Source organism: Ciconia boyciana, chromosome 3, assembly GCF_034638445.1.
Source record: "Ciconia boyciana chromosome 3, ASM3463844v1, whole genome shotgun sequence".
Lineage (NCBI taxonomy): Eukaryota > Metazoa > Chordata > Aves > Ciconiiformes > Ciconiidae > Ciconia > Ciconia boyciana.
In genome coordinates this window covers 12,817,940-12,841,012 of record NC_132936.1, presented here as the reverse complement: position 1 = coordinate 12,841,012, position 23,073 = coordinate 12,817,940, and the positions used below count along the sequence as shown (strand labels likewise).

Sequence of the window (23,073 nt, the reverse complement as noted above, 5' to 3'; positions counted from 1 at the left end):
ACAACACTGATCAGCATGATTCTCAGAATTTAAATCTTGGCCATCTATACATCGGCTTATTACAGAGCAACAGTTGAAATTCATTGCCACCATCATACAACTCACAATAGACTATCAAACTTTTTTTTCTGTTCTCAAACTACTACGCATACATTTTAAGAACACATGGATAAGAATAAGAACTTTGAAGAAACCATCATACTACCATGATCCTTCCCTAGGGCAATAGATGAACTTTAAAACTTCTGCATGGTGAAGCTACAGCAAAGCAAGAAACTGTGGATTCAGGGCAGAGCGGCAGTGCTGTGACATAAATTATGCTCCAGAGTGGCTTTTACCTATGCTTTGACAGTACCACTTCTGACCTCTAAACCCACAGCACCATTTCTCCCTAACCAGAGTTTTACAGCGGTGCAGGTCTGGAATGAGGAAAGAAAATGCATGGAATATCTCTTTGCAACACCACTTTGCCTTCCATAAACCTGCAGTGCTATTGGTTTGAAAAAGGGCAGAAGTAAGAGAGAAGAAGAAGGAAAAAACCTACTAAACAAAAACTCACCAAAAATAAATAAAATCATGCCACTGCCATAATTGTAGACATTTTGTAAAGTGTTAACATACTTCACTATTTATCCAACTTGTACACTAGTTGAAAATCTACACTACTCGCTTATTTCAAAGCACTGCCAACATTAGAAGACATTATTTCATATCCTTATTAGACATAATTTGATAATCCATTCTTACTAATGTATGGATGTCCACTGACTGGTGTTCTTCCATATTTTCAAGATCTGCTATTTCTGCATTTGTTGTTCTTATTTTTATCTGAAAAGAAAAAGGAAATAATATTCTTAAGCTTATCTAAAGAGAAAAGTTCACATTTGTTCATTTAAGTCAACACAGAAAGCAAGATATTTGGTTTTTTAGTTTCATTAGTGCCTACAAAAGACAGAACTCTTCCCGCTTACCTATGGAATCCAGTTTTATAAGATACAACTTGTTCTGGAAGTCATATGCACTTTAAATAATTAAGTTATTATTGTATTTCAATTCAACATGACAATTGAATAAAATAAATATTTGAAGGAAAAAAATGTATCTTCATCAATCTGAGTCCACATGCCAGGTTTTTTTGCTGGTTTTTATTTGTAATTTACTGCATATAACCTCATACAGTATGTATGATCTTACACTGCCTAACTGTAACACCGTTGGCCTCCACGAATATATATCCTACCTAGAAGTACTAGAAAACAAAGAAAGATGACTAATAGTTGTAAAATTGTTTATAAAGAAATTAAAATGAAGAAAACTTAAAGGTGAAATATTCAGCATATTAAAACAGGTTAAGAATATAAATGAAGAGCATAAAGAGAAACAAGATTCTGGGAATGAAGAGGCAAGGCTCAACAGAAATAAAGGAGGGGGAAGCAGGGAAAAGAAACTTGCATCAAATATTGCAACAACTTCCTATTTGTTTCCAAAAAAGCAGTAGAAATTTGTGAGATTTAGCACAAGAGGGGGAAAAAAAAGCTCCAAACAAAACCATACAGAAACAAACAGCATATGCTAGGACTGATGTGGCCTCTATCGTTCTGTCCTAAATGATGAAAGCATACTACAGAAGTAAACAACATGAAAGCAAACAACAAAAGTAAGGATAAACATTAAAAATGATCAGCCACTCTAAATATATTGCAGAAGTAAAAATGAAATAGGGAAAGACTGACCAGTTTCTAAAAGTTAACACTGTACTTATTTTTACCTGTAGTTCTTTTTGGTGTCGTCGATGACCATGAAGATGATCTTCATTCTGCCTAATCTCATTTTCAATGGAATATAAATGTTGCTGAAATGCTGTCAACTGTGCCCTTTTGCTTTCAATTTCTTCCTCCAAGTGACTTTATAAACAAAGTGATATTGAGATATTATATATTAAACTGATACTATTACACACACACAGAAATACACAAATAAAAATTAAATGCATGACAAGACAAAGGGTAAAAATGTACTCCCCTAAAAAGAAAAAAAAAATCTTAAGTTTTTTATGCATTGGATGGTTTTAACAATCAATAAAGAAAGACCAAAGCTCTACAGCAGAACTCTCAGTTAACCAGCAGATAGCTGCTTGATGGTCCTAGTTCAATGCCTAGCAGGTAAACCATTCATGTAATTTGAACCATCTGTAACCTCTGTTAGTAATTTTCATGAACAGGCCAAATCTTTGAACTAAACAGTGGTGTTACTTCTAATGAACTAACAGTGGCGTTACAAATACTTTGACTAGGACAAAACACTTCCAGTCAGAGAGAAAATATATTAACAGAGATGTGAAAAAAATATTTCATATAGTCTCATACTTTTCCTTCTACAAAGGAGGTCATGTCCAGAGATTTCTATAATTAATTCTTTCAGTTTGTGGTAAAACTATTTGAAATGCAAAACAAAGTTATTTTTTATTTATAGATGGCAAAACTTTGATAGTGTCTTTCACCCCTGCAAAAGAAAAGGGAAGCTTTACTAATATTACAGTAAAAAAACCCCCATAATCTTAATACAAGTGTTTAATCCAACTTTTTTTATAGATGTATGAAATGGACTGATTAAATCCAATCCCAGAATCAGTGTTTAATAAATTGCATATACTATTCCACATAAATGTGTCATTGCTTTAGGCTAAGTTCTGAATGGGGCTGGGGGGAGGTGGGAAGACATTTTTCCTTTTTAACTGGCCTACATCACTCCCCCATAGAAATATTGGTAATCAAATGCCTGTAACACTTTGAAAGTTAAGTTAATCTTTGAGTGAAGTTCATTATACACTGACATGAACAAAGTATAGTTAACTGACATATTTACAACTTTTGAGTTTACAGAAATAAATTTTTAACATTCAATTCAGTCTACACTATCAGCCATTAATACCAAAATTAGAGTATTTACTTAATAGGTCTGTAATATAATCTAAGCCTCAAAATAAAAGTATCCTATTGTCACTAACTGGTTTGGTGACAGTTCAAGTTTGTAAACTTTGAAATATATTTGGCTTTTTAAACTACCATTTTGAAAGTAATGTAAAAAATAAAATGAGGATGGAGTCAAGTTTATCACAGATACCTACCATGAGTGAAGTCAAAAGCCTGAGAAAACAGAGATGTAAAGTTTTAAACCACTAGTACTACATGTGCCAGAGTAACTTTGGTTTGAATAATCAGGCTTCTTTTGTAGTAAGCTACAATACCACTGTTCAGGTATTAGATTTTTAAAGAAACAGTTGACTCCATACTCTTTTTCAGCAAGTGTAAAATAAAAAGAAAGGTAGCTAGATTTCCTGGAGTATTCAGCCCAGCGAATCCCTGCTTGCTGGGCAAGATTTACGTGCCACAAACTGAAAAACATCTCGGTACAACTGAGGTTTGTACCTATCACAGAAAGGCATTGAAATAAAGAGGTTTTCCAGAATTCTCAGAAAGGAAGCGTAAATCTCAGAAAGAAAATGGAGAGACTGGAGAGTAGTGTACATGCAAATAGACAAATATGCAATTCCACTACTCATGCCAACAAGTGCACTTTTTACAAATACAACATTACAAGATGCTAACCTTATTTCTGCTTCAACATCTTTGCTTAGGAACTTGGGTCTGACGTAATCAGAAGAGTAATACCGCCTTTCAAATACTTGATCACCTTCAGCAGTGAAAGCTTCTCTACAATTTTTTGGGGGCCGATTAAACTGCATTACTTCACGAGCTTTACGGCTACTCTGAAAAATACAATGGCCTTATCATACCAGTAGAAAAGCAACCATTATTAAAGATATCAATTTAAAACTTGTCTAGAAGTTCTTGCCCAGAAATAATTCCAATTCCTAATAAAAATAAGAAATACAGTAATGAAAGAATGTTAAAAAAAAATCTATAATGTCAAGAATCTGCTTTTCTTAGTTGAATGAGACATTTATGTTCTCCCAAAAAACATCCACTTAGTTTAGCAGCCCATTTCTTTTATTCTATTACAAATTTATCTGCACTCTAAGTTCCATAGTCTCATCAGTCCCTCACAATTTGCCATGGGGGAAAAAAAAAAAAAAAAAAAATCACTAACCAAAAGGTCACTATGCACAGGTATATTTAACTATCAGAAGTAGAATACACATACAGGAAACAATCTTCCAAAGAAAGCTGTGAAGTACATCAAACAATATTCAATTAAAGTTTGGGGAAACATGCTGGTAAGAAAAAAAGAAATAAATAAACAAAACAAAACATTGCCAGTGCCAGACTAAGTGGTCACAAGTGCCTTGTCCGAGGCAATCATGTTATCCATTCAGAAGTATCATTTCTTCCAGACAATGCCTCTTCAACTTCTTTCAGATTCAGTTGAAATTGTTCAGGTAGGGCTCAATGATAGTAACGTTACGAAAATCAGTGATTAGGTAAGGCAGAGGGGGAAGAACAAAACTAGCACTCCTGCCATGAGAAAAGCCTAGAAAGTTCAGCTGTTACATATCCCATTCAGTAACAGCCACATTTGCCAGTCAGTCAGCTCTGCACTAGACAAAGCATAAACTGCCTCTTTTCCAGTAGGAATGTCAGAGGGCAAACTGGGACAAGTAGCTTTGGAGAAAAAGAAAATCCACAAAAAGTAAGCATCATTAGTTCTGCTGCTTATAGAATACCCTGCTTTATTTAAATAAAAAATATATATGTCTTATTTTTATCTTTGAACATTTTACCTGTAATCTTATCTGCAGGAGCTGGTATCTTCAGTAGTACCAGAAAATCAAAAATCAATTAAGGTCAGAAATCAAAGTGGCACAAAACAGTTCTTTAACATGTTTTTATGGTGATCAAAAAATAGATTCCTATCAAAATAGTATGTAATCTTAATTTAATGCCATTTGCTAATCATCTCATTCAAATCCTACTTAATAAACAATTATTGATTATTTTTTTTTTTATGTTACCAGACTATCCACACCCGTGTTTCTTTGCACTCTCTCATCTCAAATGCTTTAACACTGCAGAGTCCAAAGGGGCTCTGGTTGTTGTGGTAGGTGAAAAATAAGTTAGGCTGTGAATGCTAACAGGCAGCTGATAATTTAATGTAAGAGTGGCTGGTTGAATATCCGAAAGGGAACCTTTGAACTCTCAAGCACAAGCCTGCTACGGCTACAACCGATACCTAGCTACCAGTCACTAGGTACAACTGGTAGGGGCTGGTTGCAAATTTGGTAACACCTGGACTACGCAAAACCGACACATCCTGAACCCACCAATTAATAAAGAGACATGAGACAGACACAGCAGTTAGGAGGCTGATCACATACACATGGACTATTTAGACTGAGAAACTAGATCATGTAGGGGCCCAGAAAGGCGGTGGTGAACATCCCAGAAACAAACAGGTAAGGTCCTGGAAACACATAGGGGAGAGATCTGTAGAGAGAAATCCCAGGGAATGCCGAGGGACCTTGGCCAGTAACAGCCCAAAGAGGTATCTGTGAGCAGCTGCACAGCAGGAACTGCTAAGATTTTCTGCCTGACCTTCCCGGACCAGCAGCGATCTCCCTGCTGGGGACAGAAGTTGAGACCTGTAAAGGTAGTGTTGTGGGGGACAGGAAAACAAGCGTGTGGAAAACAGAGTAAAAGCTCTAACCTTGCTGATTCTTAAATAAATCCAAGTATCTAAATCCACTATGGGTTGTCAGTTTACTCTGTGTTGCCCATGATAGAAAATAGTGTTTGAAGTGGGATACCGATAGTTTATTGAATGCCAAGGGGGCCTTTCCACTGGGAGCCCTCCAGTGGAAACGTACCTGTGTGTACTGCACTATAACACTGGTAACTGATACAGTTGGGGTCTACTGAGCCATCAGGGTCCTCACCTCTCCTCAGAGGGGCAAAAAGAAAGATAAAATAATCTTTCTCTACCTCTTTTGTCCATTACAAACACTATCAGTGAAGGTATCGTACGTGCTCCATACAAAGAGAAAACACTTTTCTTTAAAGACCAATAGGGAGCGTAAAGCCTTACTTTAATCAGCAGGATTGTTTCTATACCCCTCACGTCAATCAAACAATTGGCAACCACTGGATGATCTATTTCCAATGCTGTGAGGACCGATGGGAACTCTGGATGATTAACTCCTCTGAAGAAAAGAAGAAAAAACCACCATTCATAAAGCTCAAGTGAGATTCTTTAAAAAAAAAAAAAAAAACACAACAAAAAACAACCAACCTAACAAAAAAACCCAAATAGTTCTTTTCAACTCATAATAATTTGAGCCATCAAGGCTAAGCAATAAAATTCAAAACATAAAACTTACCTGTGTCTAACATCATAAATGTTATTCTGAAATTTATTTACAATTATTTGAGGTCTAAATCCATGGGGATAATATTTTGACATCAGTAGCTGAAGAGTTCTTTCATCACTATGATTATCACAGCAAAATGCCTGAACTAGGCTCTTTAAACAAGATTCAACAGCCAAGGTCAGTTCAGCATCTCTTGGATGAATGAAAGCACCTAAAAAAGCATAAGAGACACAGCTTTAGGAGCTGTGTTCCATAACAAAGCATCCAGTAGTGCATTTTTACCACTCAAGGTTTTTGTTTTGTTGTGTTATGGGTTTTTTTTAAGAGTCTAAAATAAACCTTTCTTACAAGAAGAAAAAAAAAATTCAGAAGTTAACTAAAAGATAAAAACCAGACAAGCTACCCTGAGAACACACACATAGAATTTCTCTTCCTATAGAGACACCTATACATATTTGGAGGCCTACATTTTCTTCCAAGACCTTTGACAGGTCACTACCAACTTCCATTAGCATACTGATTTTGTGGCAGCTCAGCAGGAGTATATCAATGCAAAGATTGCTTATCAACAACTTAATGCTTTAAGGGTGAAGGCAGAGGAACAACTATGCTGGAAGTTAAACAAACACGAAGATTTCTATTATATCACCTGTCTTCAGTAGTACATGTGTTTGCATGTTCTAACCCTGCAGTAAATGCCAAGTACTTAAGTACTTGGCCTTTACACTTACATCAAGAATTTCCTGAAGCCATTACTCCCATTCACAAACTGAAAATAGCGTTCACTGTCAGAGCTGGTCAAAAAACTAATGAAACCAAACTTTCCAAGAAAATCTCAATTGGTTCTGCGTTGCTCCATGCAAAACATCTCAAGTTTGACAAGCCCACAAGTCAGCCACTGGATATTTTGAACAAAATCTGTCTAAGAGCTGGACAATGCCAAGGAACAAACAGCCAAAGCACAGTAGTCTGATGCTTAGAGGGTGTGGGGGAGTCAGAGGGGTGCATTGAAAGTTTACCGTTGTAACTACATAAAATATCTTAACAAAAACAGCTGGAAAATGAGGAAAAACAGTAGATGTTAGCTAGTTCATGTGATAAAAAGGACAGAAGCAAAAAAGATAACCTACCAGGATAAAACCTTTAGTCCAGGAAGTAAAGAAATACATATCTGAAGCTCCTTAAAGAACAGTTTTTCTAAAAGGTCACCGTTTATATTAGCAGCCATGCAATAAAGCCCATGAGGAAATATTATAAAGACTGTCTTTTTCAGCAGTCATTCTTACCTAAAGGTCCGACAGGTTTGTGTTTAAAGTGCCCTTGCCTATAGGCTGATTCAACTGCTTCAAGAAATGCTGGTATATGTGGCCCAAATCTTTTCAAGGTATTTGTTTTACTATCTTTCAGCTCTCTCAGCTGTTTCTGCTTGACATCCAGTGCTTGTTTCGCATTACAGTCTTCTCTCCTAAGAGAACAGAATTTATTTTCAGTAGCAACAGCTTATGAAGCCTCAATTTGATTAAAATAATTATAAAGTCTCATTTTTCAAGTACTAATAGGACAGTGTATCAAGACCTCAATACTTCAATGTACAGCTAGCTACACACATTTAACAATATTTTTACAATTTCAAGAAACATGAGTCAAAAAAGCAAGAAAGAAAAATTACTACTTTGCAACAGTTTTACAAGACTTTTATTTCTAACAATTTATAATAAATTTATTTTATTTCTAATTATGTGCTTCAGTTTCACTGTCTTCTACAAAGGTCTTCAACAGAACACAATGTAACTGTCAGTTACAAAAATTGATAAAAGACGTGTAAACTAATACATCAAGTGCAACAAGCAACATTTCTCAAATGTCTAAAGACAATAAATGACAACATCGCCATAATCGCCTCCGGTAATCATTGTTCAAGTTCAGGTTTCCAAATCAAAGCCAAAGCATGCTTTGTTTTTCTAGTTCAGGTATGGGTTAAATTAGTATTTGAACCACTTGCTTCAAAGTCTCTATAAATTTGCCTTTAACTATAGATAAAATAATTACCCCTAAGTGTATCTATTTCCTTATATCGTGTTATATATCTTGTGACATCATATCAGGATGTACTAGTGTATTAAACAACATGAAAAAATTTAAATCATAGTCTGCCCACAGGATGATAAATGAATAAGGGACAGATGGTGGAAGGAAGAAAGAAGGGCATTAAACTGACAGTACAGATTTATATCAGGCTTTAAATTAGTAATACCTTTCACCTTTAATAACAAAACAGTTTTCTTAATTTTCCAAAAGTTTCTAAATTAAGTCATGTTGTGCCAAAGACAAAAGTTTAGCAAGTCCTAAGATAAACTGGGGGGGGCTGCGGGGAATAGAAACTGAAGCCTAATACCTCAGGGAATGATGGTATATAAGAAGGGACCTCTTATAAACTTGAAACAAAGGAAAACAGTTACATTCAAAAAGCGTAACTTACCTAAGTCTACCATGTTCTTCCTTACACTTATATATAGCCTGCTGAAACTGATCCACCTGTTGACCAATCATTATTTCTTCATCACGGAATGCCTTTAACTGTTCCCTTAAGTGTGAGATTTTCCTTTGTCTTTCCAATTTTTCAGGCTCTGAAACCTGATTAGCACTAGAAAAGATCATACTTCAATATTTTAAAACCACACTGATGATTTTTAAGTGACACAAACTTTATTACCTGTATCATACAAAAGATTTATGCGTCAGAAAGTTTTATTTAAGATTCTGTGCATTTACAAGATCTACAAAGCATAAATACAAATTTTATTTTTTTTTTAAATTATTTGTAATCACACGTAAGTCTCCCCAGTTACGTTCCTATTACATTTAGCTTAAGGTATATTTGCTTTGCAACACCATGGAAGCTAGAAAATGTATATTACCACCAACAAAAAATAAAAGTTTTTCTTCTGCCCAATTACCTCACCACCTTCTAGTCAAAATCTTGGTACACAAAGAAGCAGGATCAGAAATATTTAAGTATTTAACTGGACCCTGCTTAAATTTCAATAAATATTTTCTGTTACTGCAGATTTTCTCATTAATCAGAAGAGCTCACTCCCCACATACCTGTTCCTTAATAACATACACCCTGCATACCCTGTAATCACTATATGTGTATTTACCTGCTTTTCAGTTCTTCAATTCGTTTACGTAGCTGTTCATCATCTTTTCCCAGACGTTTTAACTCAGTTTTGAAACGATTATAAAGTACCTATGAAGGAAATAGGATACAGTAGTTTAATAAATAGAAGCAAGAAATAATCTCAAAAAGAACTACAGTTTTAAGTAAATAAACACTGAACTGCATCAAAGTAGACAAACATAACTTGAATGTCAAAAACGTTAAAAAGAAGGAATAACACAGTTAACTTGAAACATATTTATTTTGACCTAAGCTTAATGTTGCTTAACATCTGTGTAAAGATATAAACGCTATGGCCCCCTGAACAAAAACTACTTGCATGTCAGGCAGGAAATTGCACCTATTTTGAACTGCACTATGGGTTCAAAAAGCCTAGACACAGATGGAGAAGCACCTATGGGTAGAGCATAGACAAGAATAAAGCTTTAAACTGGAATGAACTTTGAAAGTTCTTCACACCTACCTCAGCTTCATTGACCGCTTTTCTTCTTGCCTGCACATCGGCCTTCAAAGAAATACACTGAGGACGCAGGGCTTGCGCTTCTTCACTTATTGTTATTAGCTTGTCTTGTATTGCTTTGTACTTTTCTTCTGCTTCATTCAATTTTACCTTTGGTGCAAAAAGAGAATGATACACAAGTAGTAATGAAACAAAATTTTATTTAAAACCTCTTAATGCTACAGAAAAAATAGCTCTCAAAAGAATCCATCCAACATGTCTCATTTGCTTTTTTTCGTTAAAAAATAAAGTCATTGCTACTATGGACATGCTAAGATGAAAATTAATAAAGGAAAATACTCAGAAAACCAACAGACTACCAAATCTGTAAAGTAAACAGCAACCTTCTTTTCTAACTCATGGTTTACTCAAACACAGGGCTCTTACTACAATAAGGCCAAGTACCATGATATGGAAAGAAGTGAAACCAGTATCTGGACAATGTTCCTTCAACACTACACATGTTCAGCCATAAAGTAAAACCGCCTCAAATATAAAACAAATACATACTTCTTTTTTTAAACATTAAAAAAAAAAATCAATGAAAAATGACTGCCAATTCAGAAAGTTTCTAGAAGGATTTTTAATAGACTAAAAAGTTCAAAATAATGACACCTAATGTTTCTCTGCAAAAGATCTATTTCATACGTGAATCTGAATGTTTGGCAAAATTATTCTTTCTTGCTACCTACAGAAGTCTTCAGTACCATCCAAAGAGTCTGTTAAATTTCCAGATGTCTCCTGAAATCAGACACTGAGATTTTCTACAGGCAATGATACCCAAGGAAACCTACACAACAGATCTCTGAAAGATGCTCCAGCATTACAGAAATAGGCACCAAGTAAGTATCCTCAACAATAAAACAGTTTAAATTACTGTTCACTGGTATATGCAACACTGGTCATCTCAATTCCCAGTCAAATATAAACTTTACCTGAAACAAAAGCATCAGCATGAAAACTACACACACATGCCCCTACTAAACAACAGAAAACAAAATGTCCTAATATTATTATCCAATTAAATTGTGGAACACAAATGTTACTGTTAAGTTTTAGATGGCTACAAAGGTGTATAAATGGGAAGGTTCTTAGCTGCTTGTGAAAAGCTAAGACGGCCAGTTTTAACAGCTTACAAGCTAAAGGACAGTCACAGTTTAAATATTATTTTTATTCTTGAGTCAAGAAGCCAAAACTAGAGTGACATATGGTTTAAACCATATATGTACCTGGCATTCTTCTAGCTTCTGAACAAACTTTTCTGTATTTCCTTCTTCAGCTCTGATGCCTTCTTTGATTGGCTGTATTTCTTTTTCCATCTCACCCACCTAAATAGAAGCATGTATTAGCATATACCAGAAACTCCGCAGCAGATTGGGAGTAATTTAAAGTATGTTTCATATGAGGAAACATATTTTAGCAAGACATTTACCACTGCCCACGCCATTTTATGTTTCAAATCTTCAAGATGATTTCGCATGTCATTCACAAACCCAATGCTTTTGTAACGTTCCTTTTTTTCAGAATAAAGCAGCTTAAGTTCTTGAAGACGCTTAAAAAAAAGAGAGGTTCAATCGTGAGTGCAAAAAGCTTATTTTTTTAAATTTAATGTCACTGAGACCTAATCAAATCTAAACTATGTAGGTTTAACTCCCATAGTAATCTCAGTGCTCAGATCTGTACTATTAATTACTTTTTTACATACCTCTACTCCTTGTTCTATCTGAATACACGTATTTTCTTTCGTTTTCATAATAGATGAATAATCTTCTCTCATTTGTTCCAGCTGAGTTGCCTTCATAAAAAACTAAAAAGGAATAAAAAGATGCAGATGTCAGATTCAGCAGCTTATCTAAGTGAACTTTAAATAATTACCATAGAAAGACCACTCATCCCAACCTCTATGCATGCTGAATGATACCCAAAGTAAAATAACTGGTGTGGTATTTCTGAATAATTAACTAACTCAGCAGTGTCCTAATTTTTATTTTTAATTTATCAATGTCTTTAGAGAAAAGAAACTTCAAAAACTTGTTTTTGCAAGTAGGTGACTGCTACAATCAGAAAGTGTACTGGGTCTGGCTGGGATGGAGTTAAGTTTCCTCATAGCAACTATTATGGTGCTCTGTTTTAGATGTGTGACCAAGACAATGCTGATAACACACTAGAATAGCGTTTGTATAGCATCGAGGCCTCCTCTGTTTCTCACTCTGGCCTCCCAGTGAATAGACTGGCAGGGTGTGCAAGAGGCTGGGACGGGATACAGCCAGGTAGATGACTCCAACTAACCAAAGAGATATTCCATCCCATAAGACCTCATTGTCGTGGTTTAACCCCAGCCGACAAGTAAGCACCACACAGCCGCTTGCTCACTCCTTCACAGTGGGATGGGGGAGAGAATCAGAAGAGTAAAAGTGAGAAAACTCATGGGTTGAGATAAGGACACTTTAATAGGTAAAGCAAAAGACACACACACATGCAAAGAAAAAATAAGGAATTCATTCACTACTTCCCATCGGCAGGCAGGTGTTCAGCCATCTCCAGGAAAGCAGGGCTCCATCACGCCTAACGGTTACTTGGGAAGACAAATGCCATCACTTCGAACATCCCCCCCTTCCTCCATCTTGCCCCAGCTTTATATGCTGAGCATGATGTCATATGGTATGGAATAGCCCTTTGGTCAGTTGGGGTCAGCGGTCCCAGCTGTGTCCCCTCCCAGCTTCTTGTGCACCCCCTGCCTATTCGCTGGTGGGGTGGGGTGAGAAGCAGAAAAGGCCTTGACTCTGTGTAAGCACTGCTCAGCAGTAATGAAAACATCCCTGTATTATCAACACTGTTTCCAGCACAAATCCAAAACACAGCCCCATACTAGCTACTATGAAGAAAATTAACTCTACCCCAGCCAAAACCAGCACAGTCATGCTCAGCAATAAAAAGGGAGAGGAGACGGTTTAGGGGGGTTGGCCACCTTTCGCTCGGGAACTGCCTGGGCATCGGTCTACCCATGGGAGGTGGCGAGTGATTGCCTTTGCATCTCTTGTTTTGTTTCGCTTTCTTCCTCTCTTCTTCCAGCTTTTCCTTCATTTTTTAAACAATTTTTATCTCAACCCACAAATTTTATTGCTTTTACTCTTCTTTTCTTCTTCCACCATCCCAAGCGGGGAGCAGCAGGGAAGTGAGCGAGTAGCTGTGTGGTGCTTAGCTGTTTACCTGAGTTAATCCACAACAGGTAATTAAAATTAAGAATTCTGAATTTTTTTTCCTCCAAATGCCACCTCTAAAAATTTGGAATCAGTATTTTAATGTTTAATCAAAATGTTAAATGATTTTTCTTACCTTGTACTTGTCACCTTCATTTTTAGACTGTAAAAAGTGCTTACTCATCTCTTGAGTTAAAACAGACACAGGATTATCTACCTGGAAAAATAAATTACTTCCTTTTTATTTTAAGTTAAAAAGCTTTTGTGTAACTGCATATCCATGAAAGTGAGCAAACCATCTCCCTGTTCCATGCCCAGCAATTCAGTAATAAGCAGAGAGAAGCAGATCCAGAAATTAAGATTTCTATTCCTCTCATCCTTTTTTTTTTTTTTTTCAAAAAAACAAAAAAAAACCCAACAACAAACAAACAAGAAATTAAAAAATCCAACTCCATCAAGTACAAATTAGAACCATAACAAGGACAACTAAGGAACTATTTCCAGGAGGGTAACTGACTTCTAGAAAGACAGTGACTGTTTTTTCCATTTATTTAACAAAATCAGCATTAGGAATTTTGTTCAATGCTGTTTAATTTCTCATTATTTAATTGATGAAATTATTGCATTAAATGTAATATATTGCCCCATACATTCTTACAGAAGTTTCCACAAAATATAAACTTCTGTTAGTATGTATTAATTTTATTATTTGAAAGGCTGAGTATGTTGAATTTTTTAAACTTCATGTGCACTACCTGATCTTTCCTTAATCACTTAAGCAGCAAAAACACACTCAAGTTTCTGCAACAGCAAAAACTGAAATAATGAGCAGGAAAAAAAAAAGCTCCAGGTATGAAAGAAACATAACATATACTAAGACTTTCATTAACAAGATACATGACTCACGGCTCACAGATCATAGCAAATATTCTGTCTGGGACAGAATCTTATTCTGCATTGTATGAGGTATAAATTTCAATTTTCTTTTGCCATTGCATTTGGTCTTGAAAGAACACAGAAGAGGTGAACGTGTCTCATTTAATGAAATGGAACATTGCTTTTTAACTGAAGAATTATAACATCATATGCTTATGTCTTAAATTGCACAGAATTTAAGCACTATAACAATTACCTGTATGTTAAAGTGATCCAGTATTCCTATGAGTTCCTCCTTCTTTGAAGAAATTAAGGTCCCTAATGGTAAAAAAAGAAAGGAAAAATACCAATAGGTCCAAAGTAGAGAGACATATAATGCCCTAGCTTTTTATTCAATCTAGTGGTTCTTAGTGTAAAAAATCAGATTAGTATTTTTGTAACATAGATTTAGTTCTAAATGAGAAACACTGTTTGGTTGGGTTTTTTAATCTTTACAATATATTTGCATTTGTACAGAAAGACTTCTAATTAAAGTCCCTCCTTGCCTCATAAACCCTCTGTGACAGAATTTAGGTAAATCAGCAAATTCAACAAAAACTCAAAAAGACTAAAAACTATGTTCACCCTCATCACACAAGCAGATTTTCATAAAGACAAATACTGTATGGCCTCACATCATGCAGAACCTGACAGAATTGCTTTTGACATGCTAAAATATTCTTAGTCTAAGGTAAACACAAAAAAATTGACATCATCATCGTTGAATAATGAATGAAATGAGAGACATCATTCTTTACTAACATCAAGGCATTTAAAGCAATGAAAACATTTAAAGAGCTTCTAAGATCAAGAACAAAAACTACCACCAACCAGATTTGCTTTTCAGTCTATAACTTCTGCTTCCATCCAGATTAATGTGCTGATTCACAATAATAGAGTCACCATACACTTCTGGTTTAAATGCATCTCTACCTCGGTTTCGCAATGTTATGGAAATATCTGCAGAACTAAAAAGTAAAAATAATTAAAAAAAGACAACTGAAACAAGTTCATAATCTAAAAACAAACAAACAAAAAAAACCCCAAACCCAGAACATTCTGATTTTCTATAAAAATTGTCATGTCTTGTACAGATCACAACTGGAAGTCAGTCATAGTACCAATCAGAATAAGATATATTTATGTTGTTTGAGCCAAAACAGTATCAGAGACACATGGCCTGAAATGCTGCCATACACTGACCTGTTTGCACCTTCTATGCTTCAGATAAATCATGAGCCAAAAGGAAACAGTTGCGAGAGCAGATTTCCCCCACCTTCCCTTCCCATCTGAGTGCCCCCACCTCTAGGTTGCAGAATCAAGTTGCTTTTTGGTTGTTCTCCTGTCCCCAAACTGTCTTCTGTAGAAAACAGTTGCTTAGCTTCTACAGCCATCCCTAACCAAAGTAATCTATAGCAGAAAGCTTAAGGCATTCTTCTAGAAAATATGAGATGTGGTTTCAGTTCTGAATTCGATTTTCTGTTTCTTAAGTGAATGCTGAAACATTAAGTTATTATACATAAGGCAAGTACTGCCAACAACTTTACTCCAAGCACCTCTGAAAGGAAAAGCCTGGGGCTCCAAGTTACAGATTTATGTAAACTTTTAAACCTGCTCTCCTATCTTGTTATTGATTCCCCTAAACATGTCATCTCCACTCTTGCAGCAGACATGAATCCACTTCCTGCATACTTAATAATCCACCTGTATGTCAACGTCTTTATATTGTACATTCAGTCATTCAGAAAGACACAAAAAGAATTCACCTCACTGCTTGCAGAACAATGATAACTAGTTTTCTATGAATTTTTTGAATTCAATTCTTCTATAGGATATTCAAGTACATCGTGGAAGTAATACACAAGAACTGGGCAATACGCAGGACATACCACTATGTTAACTAGTTCAGAGATAATGGTATACTACTGGTAAATTACTGGTAAAATTTCTAATGTGATTTTTGTTTGTGGTTTTGGGGATTTTTGTTTAAATATGGTCTGTTCAGTGTTACGTGTTTAATTCAAAACTTGTAGATCCAGAAAGAGAACAGAGAAAACAAAGGTGAACAGAAAACTGATCAGCTAACCTGAATCACAATCACTAAACGACATGTTCTACCATGAAACTAAAAATGTTTTACTTACGTCTCTCCATCTCGTACAAACATTTTTAATGAGGAACCTCTATTAGTTGCAGTGGCTTTTCCGCCAAGTCCAACAATAAGAGCAGTTAGTACAGAACTTTTTCCACCTGTAATAGAAGCATTAAACTTTTTTTAAAAGACGTTCTTATAACTCTTTATCTAGTTCACTCATTTTACAGATTTTTGTTCAACTGCTTATATATTCATGTACTTAAAGTCCAAATTCTGTCTTTATTGAACAAACATATAAAATAGCAATAACTCTAGGAAAACATCCACCACTTCCAAGCTTCTCCAAAAAAAACCCCAAACCATGCTGAGCCATACTTCTGTTACTTCTATTTAGCAATTTGCATTCAACAAGATGTCCTATCTCAGGAGGAAAGAATCTCCCCTTCCTTACAAGCATACAGAAAACACATAAACAACAAAAGAAATCAAACACACATTACCATTTATATAACTATCAGAAAGGTTTTAAGCTCTCTTTCAAAATTTATGTTTAATTTTTGAAATTCTCTCTCCAAAATAAGTGAACTTGCATAAATAAGTATAATTTCCTTCTCCTACAATAGTTTCTACATGACATATACTTGGACAATTACTGTGCATTTAATAATGAACATATGAGTATATTTAGTTTAAATATAAATTTATGTACAATTGAGCTATAAAAAGATTTATAGTCACATTATCTTTTGCAAATCTCCAAATTTAAGACCTAACTTTTTCACCAGCCTTGAACTGCTGGGATAGACCTCTGTGGTTCCCAAGTCCAAAAGTGAATCCATCTCCATACCTAAAAGATGGCTAGCAATTATTTTTCAAATAAAAATGACATCTTCTAAATTATTAACAAAAGCATTCTTTGACAAAGAAATGATGCAATTAATACTTACTTCCATTATTTCCAACAACAAAATTGAGATTTGATCCAAACTGAAAAGGCCCCAACATCGAATGGCACATGAAGTTCTTCAGCTGGATACTTTCAATTATCCCAACTTCCCCTATGGTCTAAAGAATTAACAATTAAAACTGCTGTTACGTATGCATTTTAATGAGGTACAGTTTACCTATTTTAAATATAACGAGAATTCAAACGACAGTATGACATAAAACATCAATGGTTACAAACTACAAGGAAATCAGAAGGGTTTCATGGCGCAATGAAAAGTTGCTTGCTACAGAGCAGTTACATAATAAAATAATAGGAAAACAGTAACCAAAGCTGATCACTCACCCATAGTAACTTTCAATTCTCCCCATAACCAACTTATAATTAATACAATATCAAATATTAAGATCATCGATTCTATACAGTTGTCAGAGCAGTAATAAAGAGCATCATAGAAAGACTTTTTTGTTACTTGAATGACACTATTTGGGAGAATTCTTAGCACAGCTTAGAAGGAGGGAAATTAAATTAGATCAGGAAGAAGGAAATTAAACTAGAAATGGGACAGCCCACTGTTCAGCTGGTGAAGTATTGTTTTGACAAGAAACTTTAGTTTTATCGCCAGTGCTTCAGAAAAGCAATGTTTTCTAAGAGAGGAAAGTCCTCAGGAAAAATAAAGAAACCAATGACACAGACCAGCTGCTGTTCAAGAAAATGAAGTGAGGAATAATGCTTCTGTGTACCAAAAAAATCAACCATGGTGTCTTATAATACAGAAGACAGTATCTGCAATCTCAGAACTTATTTTTTTAAAAAATCCTTCATCAAATTAGAATTCAACTATTACAGAAAAGCAGAAAAAAAATGGTATTCCTGTTTTCAAGTTTCATTTCTATCACGATATGCATTTCAAACCCTAGATTTTTTTAGTCATTTGAAAGTGTCAGCTGTGCAAAACAATCAAGTATTTGGTGCTTCTTTTAGTAAATAATTTGTTTCCTAAATATTTTCTCTGATTTTACTACAACCATAAACCAAATATACCATACTTCTATCAAACAAAATCTGTTTCCTTTATTTGGTCATTTGACAACTTCAGTAGTATTCATTCTATAAAACAAGAATACTGTTATAATCAACTGTTATAACTACATGACCCAAAAGATATAAGGTAAGAATGAACTCGTGCAGAAATCCTCATCACAGACATTACCTCTAGTTTCTTTTATATTGGTTCCACTGAAGCCTACGTGCAAAACATTTATTTCAATGTCAACCAAAAGCACAGAACTTTTTTATATCAACTTTTTCTTACATCTCTGCCCCCCCAACTTTTTAAACAACTTACCGACAGTAAAGATAAATTACTATCAGCTGATGACTGTGAATTTTCCTCTTCATTAGACTCATCGCTATGTTCATCTGTGTATTCTTGTCTCTGCCTTTTGTGGGATCCAGGCTTTGAAATACTTTCTTCCTTTCTCTTACCCATGAGTACTGAAAAAAGAAAGTAATGAAAGACTGCAGGTTTCAGTCTTCTAGATGAAAACATACCTACAGATGGTGGCACAGACATACCAATTTATTTACTTTCATAAAAGAAATATTAAGATCATAGCAAACATTGCAACAATTTAAGCCTAAGCTTATTATGAATAAGTTGTATTAGAACAAAAGAAACAACTTCATTATTCTAATCAAGCTGAATTTGTTTGTTGATTAAAAATAAAAACAGTCTTGATTCTTTTTTCCTTGGTACATTAGACTTCGGGATATTTGCTAGAATTGTTTTTGGTTAATAATGGAGTTGAAGATTAAGTTGTAAGAAGTACATAACTATCATAGTATGATCAGCAGCATCAATGCAGGTTTGATTAAAGTGAGCTGCGCAGCCAAAAAGAAAATGTATTAATTACATGTGGTTGACAAATGCCTAGAAAATGCAGAATGCGTAGAAGTAAAATATAGTAAAATTTAGATTCATAGCACTGTTCCTGTGCTGTTTCTTGCACACAGCCACCCTGCTTTTGTGAGGCAGTGTAATGTGATCACCGTAAACAAAATGCTGTTATTTTACTAATGAAGGATAACAATTCTCTAATATAGAGAATATATGTATATATTTCCTCTACAAATTAATAAATAAAGCACAGACTTCCCGCACTGATGACTGGTCAGAAATGAATCTTGCAAAAGTAACAAGGTCTACTGAAGTCACATAAAACTGAAACAACAGGTATCAAGACTAGTCAAAATCTCACGTTCTGTAACTGTACCCTTAAGGCATGGCTTTTATTCCCCCAAAAGCACATATTACATTCTTCATACATAGGGTCCCAAAGCACTACAGAAAACATGGAAGTTCACATACTTTTGCCCAAAGTAGAAGCAAGGTCCTGTTTATGCAAAGGCAATGCACAATATTTTTATTTGCCAGTTGTTAAATCACCTACTGGTGAGTGTCCAAAACAGGCTAAAACTGACATCAGATGCATAGTTTTCTGACATCAAAAAGTTTCTGAAATGGAGTATGTTCTCCTACTCAGACAACATGGTTTACTAAAATTTAATCTCGAGCTCCCTTCTAGGAAAGATGACAACCAACTTAAATGCATCTCACCAGTTTGAGCAAAATTCAGAGGCATTAAATGCAATTAATATCCACTGCTATAGAAAGATCACTGCATGACACACGGCCTAAGAGTAGGCCAAGTTTATTTATAAGAATAAATAAATAAATAAAAATAATAATATATAAAAAAAAATGGGGTGGGGTGCAGGAAAGCAAAGAATGACCAGCATCAGTTGATACCATGTGTCATGGTTTGAGACCAAATTGACTGTATGGAGACTAAACACACTAAACACCAGTGTTTTTAGTCTCCATACAGAAGTGGATACCAGGACACTTCTAGTCACAGATACATTTAACTATAACGAGTGACCACTTCCTTGTCCCACAGGACAGATGGGACAATCCAGGAGAGAAGGCAAGCAGGTCAGCCAAACAGTTCCTAACATGATCTCCTGTGTCCTGCGGGGGAGACGACATGGTCCATGAGAAAGCTGGGTGGATCAGCACAGTGGTTCGAGCTGTGCAATGCACAGCCTCAAGGCCCATGGGGCCCCGTCATTAAAGCCTTCAGGCCCTCCCAGAGCTTCTCTGTGGGTCTTGCTCCACATTCTCTCTTTAAATGTTTTAAGATTAATAACTTGAAGAATCTACAGAGAACTCAGTGAAATAAAGACTGTTAAATTACAACTTTAGACATAAGAACTAGCGCTGCAACGGAGAGAAGCAGTCTTTCCTCCCTCTGCCTCTTCTGTTTCTGTCTCATCCCCAAGTTCAAGCAGCTCTTTACACAGCAGAATAATAAACTGACTCAAGGCACTGATTCTACTGCAAATTAATGCAGGAAAAAGCTTTTTTCTTTTTAAATAAGTTCCCCAACCATTTCACCATGCAGATCTGTACATTTGGATGATTGTGGAGAAAGAGAGTGCTTCTTTGAGCAGCTGCTTTTACTTGTGTCAGCCTAATGTTCTGGTCAAACCATAGCCTGTTTTCAACTGACAAAGGTCAGATAGCTCATACTACCAAGCATCACAGACAATAGCAATTTATTATACGAAATCACAGACAATTTATTATACGAAACATGACAAACATTAAAATTTGCTACATCATTACAAAGAGTATTTAATTTCTATTCTAGATATTCGTTGACTGTTTTATAAGATAGTGTCTAATAATTCCCTCATTAATTTTCTTTGACACAGCATCTAAAAGATAAAGAAAAAATATTATTCATCTCTTTCCATTAAGTGCAATGAACAAAATTCAAAGCAAATGCAGAAATGCAATAAAATTCCCATCTGAGATTCCTGCAATATTTTTGTATGGCAGGGATTTCAGATCAAATACTGGATTATTATTATGTCCATTAAGTATTCACAGGGAATATGTAATTTCTGTTTTATGTCATGTAGTTTAATAACATACACATAGAAACCAAGGAGCAAATACACTTCGTGATTCAGTTACATACCTTTTGCTACGCCACTTTCGGTTTCCTACATAAACACACCTCTCTGCTTAAATTACTCAGACCAAGATTGAGTCACTTGTATGGTCTTGGAACTTAGCCATCACCCAAATATGAAGACAAGCATTCATTCGATCTGCTGTTTCATTGAAATCTCTCTCTAGAAAGAAGGGAAAACAAAAGATTTAAATGTTGCAATTATTAATGTCTGAACTAAAGATGAGGGCTATGAGTTCCATCGCTATAACATTTGGACATTTAAGACAAAGAGAGTATAAGAGTGGGAAACAGAACAAAATAACCTAGAAGATAACACTCATGTAATCTAAATGTGACAAAGGCAAAGGACAGAATAGTCTGCACCCTGGAACTCTTGAAGAGCTAGTACTGTAAACAAAACTTAACTGGAACCACAAGCAAACTTCACTGAAGTAGCCTCAGAAATTATTATGACAAGTACCAGTAGATGTAATATCTACACTGAGTACAAAAAAGCCAGAAGGAAAGAGAAACTGACTGCAGCAACAAGGAATCCACTAATAAGACTTCACAAGAAACAAAGCTTTAAAAGCTAAAAGGAAGAAATAATTAAAAAAAAAAAAAAACACTGAAAATGACACACACATTCGAATTTTATCTTTAGATCATCTTGACATTTTTGACAGGAAAAGTTCTTTTTTTTTTTTTTTTTTTTTTACATTAATTGCTCCCAAAACTCTTGCACCAAGACACCCCTAATTTTCTTCATTAAGTTTTTAATTGAAAAAATAGTTGATTTCAGTCTCAACACCACTTACCATGACTTCAACAACAGTTTGGGAATAACTATTTAAAGGCAAAGGAAAAGCAGCCGATTTGACCTATCTGAAGGTTATTAAAATGTGCAATTCTATACTGGAAACAAACTGGCAGAAACATACATTAGTACAAGTATTTTAAGATAGGTAATAGACTAGGCGGAAGCCAAAAATGGACACCCTTGACAAACGTTAACAGAAGGGTTTTTTTAATGGACCAGGCATCATATTTAAAAACTGAAGTCTAAGTTGATGTTTATATTGCAATATAAAGTAGGACTATGTTAATGGAAACTCGTGATGACAAGTCAGGAACATCAACAATTCAAACGAGAACCTAACTGTTACTGAGAAAGACAAAACAAAAGTACTGATTTAATAGAGAAAATGAACCTTACTATCATGGAATGTAAAAGCATACAGTTAGGAATAAAAACTGGAGCTATAAATTGGGAACAAATAAGGGCAAGACAGATCCAATTATACAAACATCACAGGATCACTACAAATTGTTACAAGTAATTGTTATGCCTGTAATGAGAGCACAAAAGAAAAACGCAATCCCCAAATGTGCTGTATAAAACTATTAGGGCTATTACATGTTATAGTAGAAAAGTATTTACCCTGTTAACATCAAAGCATAGGAAAACAGAGGCTGCATCCACTGGAAGCAACATGCACTGGTGCCCACCCATGTTCCAACTTAACCAATGGCATATCTTTCCACAGTTTCCATTGCAATGCAGTTCTACAACTGTTTTCCCCTTTCCCTACCTGGCTAGTCACAGTCAGCCTCATCCAGAGCAGACACAACCAACCTACTGCCACCAAAACCACTCCACTGGCTTTCTAGCAGCCTTGTGTTGGCCTGGTGTCCGCGTAACATAGGAAGCAGCTGCCACCCAAAACATCCACTTGAACCACTCTGCACCCAGACCAGTTACAACCTGGATTGCCTTTCATCCAGTTAGCAAAACAGAGGTAGAGAGAAGACATCAGAGCAGACCTACGGCAGGATGAATGCAAGACATGGGAGGAAGGACAGGGTGGAAGAAGAGGAAGAAAAGAG

General features: G+C 35.4%; 1 protein-coding gene across 1 annotated transcript in view; it reads right to left on the bottom strand.

The window, feature by feature from the left end:
* The window catches only part of SMC6 (structural maintenance of chromosomes 6), a 37,518-nt gene that overhangs the window by 13,313 nt on the left and 1,132 nt on the right, over positions 1-23,073 (bottom strand). The window contains exons 2-20 of the mRNA XM_072858520.1: positions 21,211-21,367; positions 18,510-18,658; positions 17,163-17,280; positions 16,265-16,370; positions 14,952-15,088; positions 14,338-14,399; positions 13,342-13,422; positions 11,711-11,812; positions 11,438-11,557; positions 11,235-11,333; positions 9,970-10,116; positions 9,487-9,575; positions 8,805-8,969; positions 7,612-7,790; positions 6,335-6,536; positions 6,043-6,157; positions 3,609-3,769; positions 1,769-1,904; positions 748-828 (exon numbers count right to left, since the gene is read on the bottom strand). Of these exons, the coding sequence (XP_072714621.1) occupies positions 748-828; positions 1,769-1,904; positions 3,609-3,769; positions 6,043-6,157; positions 6,335-6,536; positions 7,612-7,790; positions 8,805-8,969; positions 9,487-9,575; positions 9,970-10,116; positions 11,235-11,333; positions 11,438-11,557; positions 11,711-11,812; positions 13,342-13,422; positions 14,338-14,399; positions 14,952-15,088; positions 16,265-16,370; positions 17,163-17,280; positions 18,510-18,653 (2,244 nt within the window). The 5' untranslated portion in view covers positions 18,654-18,658; positions 21,211-21,367. The remainder of the gene's footprint in view (positions 1-747; positions 829-1,768; positions 1,905-3,608; positions 3,770-6,042; positions 6,158-6,334; positions 6,537-7,611; positions 7,791-8,804; positions 8,970-9,486; positions 9,576-9,969; positions 10,117-11,234; positions 11,334-11,437; positions 11,558-11,710; positions 11,813-13,341; positions 13,423-14,337; positions 14,400-14,951; positions 15,089-16,264; positions 16,371-17,162; positions 17,281-18,509; positions 18,659-21,210; positions 21,368-23,073) is intronic.